Source organism: Vombatus ursinus, unplaced genomic scaffold, assembly GCF_900497805.2.
Source record: "Vombatus ursinus unplaced genomic scaffold, bare-nosed wombat genome assembly UNPS02014830.1, whole genome shotgun sequence".
Lineage (NCBI taxonomy): Eukaryota > Metazoa > Chordata > Mammalia > Diprotodontia > Vombatidae > Vombatus > Vombatus ursinus.
In genome coordinates, this window is record NW_020954608.1 from 14,206,981 (window position 1) to 14,216,375 (window position 9,395).

Here is a 9,395-nt window from a genome sequence, read left to right on the forward strand (position 1 = left end):
ATTCCCAACTTAGTGGTTTTCATTTGTTCTGAAATGATTTATTTTCATCTGTTTTATGTGTCCAATTTGGCTAAAATGAAAGGACCCCAGTGGTGCTGGCTTCTTACTATGTACCCCACTGGCTAGCTGGAAAAAAAGCAAACAAACACCATCTCTAAGCAAGCAAATGAGAAACTTTGAAGATAGACTTCACTCCACAGGCATTGCTGGCATTACAGTGTGGCTTCATGCAGTGCAATAGGGTTTCATGTCTGAATAGATGGGGCCTGAACATATTGATCGATGGCATGACTTTCTTACCAGAAAGTTTTCACCATATGATTAAAAAATTCTGTTTCTTCCCTAATTGGGATGCACCTCAGTTGCTAACAAATTATCTATGGTGTATAAGCCATATGGCTTCTAGCAGGGGTTTCAGAAGGTGAATTCTTAGCCTGAGAGTTACACTTCAGATGTTATTTCCTTTTAAGTCTAAAACAACACTCTGCTTTTATAGATTATAGAATGGATTACTAGGGACAACAAACATCAAGAGAAGCTAGAAAGCAGGAAATAAAATAACATTACAAGGCTGACACATAAAAATCCCTTTGGAAAGCTTGAGAAAATTGGTCCCGTTTAGGGACCAAATCTTATTGGCATGATTTCTTATGGGAATTATCAAGAACAAATCATGCTTCAGATGCAATCCAGACTTCACAATATGGTTATTTCTGTTCTTTTCATCACAGGCACTGTGCACGGGGCCGAGCTGACTTTAGTTACAATTACAACCCATATTTGAGCTACTCATTATTTCCAAAATAGAGATTTGGACCAGAAATCTCCATAGGGTAAAACATTAGCTGTCATATGATCAAATCCACTTGATCTGTTAGGCCTGAGGCCTTTTAGTTTTCAGATCAAAACTGTAAAATGAAACACCCAGACATCAAACCTACCCATCAACTGGCTCCTGCCTAGTGTCCACAGCTCTGCCAGAGATGAAGTGATAAAAATGTTTCAGGTCAGCATTAATAGTGTGAAAACTATTTCACCTGTTTTTCTGGGGGTAAGCCACAAAGCCATGTATTCTTGGGGCCTGGCAAGTGGAAAGACTAGCTCATTATTAGTAGAAAATTTCAGACACTAACCAAGTCTTCAAGTTCCAGGATTCACATTCCATAGCCATGGGCAGAATCATCTTTACACTACATTTGGGTCCTTTCAATGACTCAGTGTTTGGAAAATACAGGACATCCTGGGAGGTTTAATATCAACAAATACATAAAAATAGGTTAATAGGCAATGGCTACTATGGCTATGAAGGCTAATGACTATTAGCCTTCAAAATGACAAATTAGACTAAGAATAAAAGTCTATACGTTTTCCATTTGAGTAAAAAGTCATGAATTCATTCATTCTTTCATTGACTGAACAAATACTTTTCTATTTATGAATAAGTTCCTTTTTTGAAGAAGTTCACAATGTAGTAGTGAAGGAAAATATGCAAACATAAATAACTATAACTCAAGATATTCTGTGGTACCATAAGGAAGGCACAAAAGAGGGTGAGATTATTCCTAAGTGGAATGATCAAAGAAAGCTTCATGGAAGCCCAGCCAAGATGGCAGAGTAGGAAGAAACAGTATAGCCTAGCTGCCCCTTGCAACTACTGTGCAAAGACACAGAAAATATGCCAGACTGAATGCTATTTAGGAAATCTATGAAGAAAAAGTCAGTGAGCCATTTTTTCCAGACGGTGTTGTGACAGTCACACAGAGAGTTCTGTGGACATTGGGACAGGGTCTAGCTGTGAGGGTTCTGAGTTGAGTCTTCTAGCAGGTGGATTGAATAAAATGTTATGTACTAGTGCAAGAACAGGTCCTATATCCAGCATAGGCCTGACACTGTGCAGGAAGCAGGAACAGGTATTAAGTGGGAGCTTGGTAATTTATATTCTAGAGTTGGGTCACAGATACAGTGCAGAATGAGGAGGGGACTCGTAACTGAGAGTGGAGGACCAAGGCAATGAACTAGTGGAAGAACATGGGGCTGTGTACTGGGCAAGAGGAGTAATAGAAGAAAAAAATACTACAAGTAGACAGAAAGAAATGATTCAAGTACCAAGGAACCAGAGTCAGGATCATACATAATTAAGCAGCCATTGCTAAAAAGTAGTCAAGAGCTTGGAATGCACTATTCCAGAAGGCAAAAGATGTATGCTCACAACCAAGAATACCTGACCTTTTATTATTAGTATAATCTTATAGGAAAAAATACTGACTTAATGAAACTGAGGAATTATGAGGATTCCTTATGAAAAGACCAGAGCTAAATAGAAACTCTGAAATACAAATCCAGAGAAATATAATATAAAACCTCAAAAAATACAGAAAAGCAGAATCATTAAATATTTTTAATGGACTGCAATACAATAAAATTACATTCAATAAAGGGCTGCTAAAGAAACAATTGAAAATTAATTGGCAACTAAGTTAATCTTAAAGAACGGGTGGATCAAAGAACAAATCATAGAAATACTAATTCATTAAAGATGACAACAATAAGAAAATACACCAAAAATTTCAGGTTATAGCCAAAGTAAATTTTGAGTTTCAAATTCTCTCCTTCACTCCCACTCTTCCCCTACCCACTGAGAAGGCAAGCAATATATCAATTAGTCATGTGAAATAATGCAAAATATATTTCTGTATCAGCCATATCATTTTTTTAAAAAGCAAAAAAAAAAATAAAATAATAATACTTTAATTTGCCCTCAGAGTTCATAAGTTCTCTCTCTGGAGGTAGACAGCATTTTTTCCTGATCATGAGTCCTTTGGAATGGTCCTGAATCATTGTATTGATCACAGTACTTATGTCTTTCACAGCTGATAATCAGTCCAATATTGCTATTAATTACTATGTACAATGATGTCCTGGTTTGCTCACTTCACTTTGTATCAGTTCATATATGTCTTCTCATTTTTTCTGAAACCATCCCCCTCATCATTTCTTAGAGAATAACAGTACTCTATATCACAATCATATGGCACATCTTGTTCAGTCATTTGCCAAGTGATGAGCATCTCCTCAATTTCCAATTCCACCACAAAAAGAATTGCTATAAGTAGTTTTGTACATATAGGTTATTTTTTAAAAATCCATCTGGGGTACAGATGTAGTAGTGGCAAAGTAGTTTTTAAGTGGAATTTTACATCTCAAAACCACTTAAAAATGCATTTTCCCATCTACCCAGACTAGAAGTGCAGGAACTTCTCATGGGTCTAACATCATTTCTGATTGGCACAGAAGCTTTAACCCAAGTCTAAATATGTTCATCATTTCATCAATAAAAGAGAAAAAGAAGAGAGCAACAAACTGGGTGTGCAACTAAAAATAACTATAAAGTCAACAAGTTACAAAACTGCAATAAAAATCCTGAAAATCAAAAAAAAGAGATAATTTTTTTTAAAAATCACTGATTTAATAAATAAAACTAGGAGCTTTTAAAAAATAAAATAGGAAACCCATTAATTTGATTTTCTTAAAAATAAGAGGAAAACCGAATGACCAGTATCAAAAATAAAAAAGTCTATTAAAAAAAAAGTTGAAAGAAATAAAGTAATCACCAGAAATTATTTTGCCTGATTGTATGTCAATAAAATTGACAATTTAGAAGAAATAGTTCAATACTGATAAAAATATAAAATGCTCATATTAACAGAACAAGAAATAGAGGGCTTAACCCAATCTCATAAAAAGCAACTGAACATTCCATAAATGAGATCAAAAAGAAAAAGCCCCAGGATAGATAGATTTACAAGCAAATTCTATTAAACATTTACAGAGCAATTAATTCCAATATTAATAAGCTGTTTGAAAAGCCAGAAAAAGAAAAGGTCATGCCAAATTCCTTCTGTAATACAAATAAAGTCTTGATACCTAAACCAGGAAGAGTCAAGACAGAGAAAGAAAACTATACGCCAAGATCCTTAATGAATATAGATGCAAAAACTTTAAATAAAATATTAGCAAAGAGACTACAGCAACGTATCACAAAGATTATCCACTAAGACCAAGTTGGATTTATACCCATAATTCAGTGCTGATTCAATATTAGGAAATTTATCAACATAATGGGCCATATAAATAAGAACAACAAAAATCACATTATTATATGAAGAAATGCAGAAAAAGCTTTTGACAAGATGTAACACTCATTTCTGGGGGAAAAAATCTCACTAGAAAACATAAGGAATAAACAAATCTTTTCTTAAAGAGATAAGTAATATTCATCTAGAATCAAGAGCCAGTATCAGTACCAGTTTTATACAAGAGATCAAAGAAAAGATCAAAAGCACAAAAATATTTATAGCTGGTCTTTTTGTCACACTAAAGAATTGGAAACTAAGGGGGTACCCATCAATTGGGGAATTGTTGAACAAATTATGTTATATGAATGAAATGGAATACCATAATGCTGTTAAGAAATGACTGTTTCAAAGAAACCTGGGAAGATTTTTATAAAATGATAGAGTGAGGTAAGAAGAACCAGGAGAACAATTTATACAATGATAATATTTGTAAACGCAAAAAACTTTGAAAGACTTAAGAACTCTGATCAATAAAGTGATGAGCCACAATTCCAGAGGACTCATGAGGAAACATACTACACACCTCCTGACAGAGGAATGAATTCAGCATTCAGATTGAGACATATATTTTTTAGACATGGTCAATGAAGGAATTAGCTTGGTCAAATCATGCATATTTGTTACAAGAGGGAACTATATCAGCTTTGCAATGTCTTCTTTTTCAAACCCAAGATATCAGATGATAAGTATTTTTGGTTGGATTCAATGTTCCTGAATTTCCAAAGAAACCAAGAGTCTGCCTAGTGAGACTTTAGTTGGACCTGAACTAATACAGAGCTTATCTTAATTGCTATTATATTTTTAGTTAGAACTATATTATTATACAGAGGCAATATGGTACTGGATAGAGGGCCCAACTTTGCATCAGAAGGCTTGGGTTCAAATTCTGCTTACGACATATACTGATGGTGTTATCATGAGTGAGATACCCCTCTAAGAATAAAAGTAACAGATAAATTGTTAATGTACATGAGTGGAGGGAGTTTCTACGTTGAAAAAAATAATAAGTCCAAATTTTCTTGCTCCTCCAAAATAAATATATGAAATATTTTTCTATGTCTTTTGACATGTAATAACCCAATACAACTCAAACTTGATCATCTTTAGAAAATATCTCCAAATTTCTATTCGTTTTCTCATGGGTAAGAAGTGTTTCTCTTTGTGTGTGTGTGTGTGTGTGTGTGTGTGTGTGTGTGCGCGCATTATTTCATTTATTTCATTGTTTATGCCAATGATATTCTCGTAGGAGTTAAAATATTACCAACCAAAGGAGCTAAGACAAATATGGTATAAACTTCTTACTTTTGTGCAATTGAATCTTCTGGATACAACATATATCAACAGTGATACAATGGTACAACCAACAAATCATTCTGATCCTAAAGACCACTTTTGAGTCTTGAGTTTTTGCATGTGTACTTAACTACTTTTTCTGGATCATTTCTGGGCCAGGAACTAATTTTGTCAATGCAATCAAAGGAAAATCTTGGTCACATAGTAAGCTATCTACGGGTAGTTTAATAATCCCCCAAATAAAATACCTGGATTATATTACATATAGCATTAGAAGAAGGAAGCACTGGAAACTAGGATGTCACGTAGGAGGAAATTAAAAGCCATAAAATTGTAGTCAAATGTATGATATTCATATTTCAGCATGGACAATGACAATTCAAAAATGTAATTTTCTTACCATTGATTGTTACACCATTGTCTTTTGGAACTTCTTTCATTTCTTGTAAAGTGATTTCTGGATTCATATCAACTTTGCTCCCTGACAACTGCAAATAAGCTTTGAGAGAGGATGGGACTTTGATTGTAATAGACCCTGGAATGAATTAAAAAACTAGGTTATGGAATGAATTAAAAAACTAGGTTATCTGTGCAAACAATTAAAAAATAGAATGTCCAGACCCCAGCCTTTTCTCTACCCTGTTAATTTAACAAGGGAGTGTTTCCACTCCTTTAGCATTTTTCCCTACATACCTTTCCCCTACACATTTCCATTGTAATCTCTTTTCCTTGTCTCCAGCTGGATAGAGAATGATCAAGGAAATTCTGTGAGCACATGGTATCCACATTGATTTCAGACAAATGAGTCATGAGGTCATTATGAGCTACCATTTCTTCTGTAAACAGCACTAGCCAACTCACAGTCCCAGGAGAATCTGCATAGTCAGCAATTTACTTCATCTGCAGCTTGTAGTCAAGGATTGCTATTATTTCCACACTGATGTCAATTGAGTTTTATGAATCATCTGTTGGGGGAAATTCTGTAGCCTGCACAACCCTGAGGCTGGCTCCATGAACCCATACACTTTAGGACTCATGGCTTTAAAGGATTTATTCCAAATGTAACTAAAATAAACAGTTATACCATCACAGTGATTGCATATACACATTTGAAATTCTGGGACTGAACACTTCTAGGTCATAGGATTCTAGACCTAGAGTTAGAAGAAACCTAAGAGGCTTCCCAGTCCAACCCTCTTATTAACAAATGAGGAAACTGAGGCTTAGACAGGTGAAGTGACTTTCCCACAGTCTACACAGGCAGAAAAGTATCAAAGGTGGGATTTGAACTTGAGTCATGTGGTTCCAGAACCAGTAAGCATCATATTTTACCACATAGTTTCCAAGATATCTTAAGAAAAAAATTTTCCTGTTATGCAAGAATTTTTTTTTAATCTAAAAGAATCTCAAGAAAATATTTGATGATGTAATAAGGTACCTTAGAAAAGTTTTATGTAAAAGGTTTCTTGTTTGAATAGTAAGGGACAATTATTCTTTTGGTCAGACTTCAGTTTTTCAAATACCTGGAACAAAGGATAAAACCTTATTTTCTGTACAATCCTATATACATTCAAACTCCTGCTGAAAGAAATCAGAACAATTCTTTAGTTGGTTATGGAAGACTTTTCAAAACGCTTTTAACACTCGCTACACTATAAACTCATCAGCTCATTCCTGTTTTGGCAGCTTTCTTATCAATATGTCACACAACAATCAACACATCTAAGATATTCTTATAAGAGCATCAATCACAGCTTAATGAACCAAGATGATCAGGATGACATACAGAGTTTGTTTTGAAGATTAAGTTTTGAATGCATTTTTTAAAAAAAAAGGTTCTAATTGCACATTTTCCATATAGCTAGGTTAATATCAGCTTTAGTTATACTTAAGTAATTCCACATCTGGTTAAAAGAAAACTAAAAATATTCTTTATTCCCACCCTGAGAGTGAGGTCTGCAAATGACTGGCAACTGAAAATAACTGAACACAGAAATATACTTAGGGAGTTACTTTCATTCTTTTTTTTTTTTTCCAGAACCTTTGTGGTTAGAAGATAATGCTGCTGGGATCCCTTAAAGCTTGGGGAAGATGAACCCACTCATGAGTGAGCAAGCAAAAACTGTAGCAAATAACCCATACCACTTGCAAAAAAGTTATGATAAAATAATAGTCAAAACTCAAATGTGAATGAATACTGAATACTGCAAGATTCTTCCTTCCTAAAGAGATTTAGGCCTAGGTTTAAAACAGAAAAGATTAGGAAGAGAGAAAATTTTTTCCCCAAAATAAAAATCAGTAAGCAAAACAAAACACATGGAATTTCCATCTCTAAATATGCTAGAATCTTAAGTGGTCCAATGTTAGTCAATAACCATTCTCCTTTAGCAAGACCCTTTAGGTTCCAAGCTTGGAATGCCCCTTTTTGGTATACTCTTAACACATTAAAATTTTCTCCCACCTGGTAATCATTCATGGTTATTAATACTAACTCTGGTTTTGAAGAATTCAAAAAGGGAATTCAAAATGTCATCTTGTGACTTCTTACAAGGTAAGAGGGAACAAACAATCTTCACCTTTTTTTTTCCCAAAAAGATGCACAAGAGGTTAAAGTGACTGGTGCTGCACCCTGGATAAGACAGTGGCAGAATTGGAATGGATTCCAGACATCCTTAGTCATCATTACACCACAAAGCTCTATATTGCTTTCTGCTGTCCTCATCACAGATAATATTTCCATGTGGAATTTGTTAACAGAAATGAAGACTGAAAATTTTGATCTCATTTATCTTTGTGCTTCTGCCAATAACACAATCACAGTAGGAGAAAAGGCAGGATTGCAATCCTACTATGTTATGTCAGCAGGGAGGTTACTGGAATGAAACCAAATAATGATCAAAAGGTCCCAGTCAAAAGCATGAGGATCAACAGTTATTTTTTTCTCTTCCATTCTAACAGAAGAGGAAAATCATTCTAATATGAGAAGCAGTTTAGTCATTCTTATTTCTCTTTCTATTAAAAATGAGAGGCAACATGGTGAAAGAACACTGTAGTTAGAGGGAGCAAATCTGGGTTTGTGGTCTGATCTCTCTCTGACGGGTGACCATGGGCATGTCTCTTCATCACTTTAAGCCTTAGTTCCCTCACTTATAAAATAGAAATGTTAATACTTACATCACCTAATCCTAGGGCTACTTTGAGGACTGTAAACCACAATGTACTATATGAACCATTACTACTATTTTTATTCTGATGTTAAGCAAGGAGAAATCGAATTCTAGCTCTGAGTCTGTATTGGTTTTTTTTTCTATTCTACTATTACTATATCTAGTAATTCCAAGGCTTAAAGCCTAGTTTTCATTAGATAATTAGTATAAGGGCTACTTCAGCAAACCAAAAGACTTGCAGAACAATTATGTCACCCAACCCATGTACCATCATGCAAACAAAAAAAGAACAGAACTCAAATGAATTCATGAAAGTAAAGACACTTTTTATGAGATTCCAGTGTGAGCTATTTACATGGAATTACTTTTGCTAGAAATCAAATTTTGAAATGTTCTATAAATGCGATTTCAAAAGACCAACCAGGAGATCACCAAAAAGGTCTCGGGACAATAACACACTTTGTGAATCATAAGCTAGAGCAATGTATTTTCCAAAATATTTAGTCCCTAATTTAAATTCTAAAAAACATGTTGGTGTTTTTTTATCCTTCCAAGTCCTGTCTGCTATATACTAGGAAAGTTCAAAAATGAAAAAAAAAATTAATTCCACAATAATGATTATCTACTGAGACAAGAGATCTGAAACATTTTTGTTTGTGGTGGCAAACTGGGACTGGAGAGTGGAAAGGATGGTAAATGGTCTTCATGAAATCGTCCCCAAATCTAAATGCCTGAGGATACCTAGAATGGGGGTGTGTGTGTGTGTGTGTGTGTGTGTGTGTGTGTGTGTGTGTGTGTG

The 9,395-nt window shown here is 34.6% G+C and overlaps 1 protein-coding gene across 1 annotated transcript in view; it reads right to left on the minus strand.

Moving 5' to 3' along the window:
* Nucleotides 1-9,395, minus strand: part of FAM185A (family with sequence similarity 185 member A) — an 84,148-nt gene that overhangs the window by 23,628 nt on the left and 51,125 nt on the right. The window contains exon 7 of the mRNA XM_027838704.1: nt 5,830-5,964. Coding sequence (XP_027694505.1) covers nt 5,830-5,964 — 135 coding nt within the window. The remainder of the gene's footprint in view (nt 1-5,829; nt 5,965-9,395) is intronic.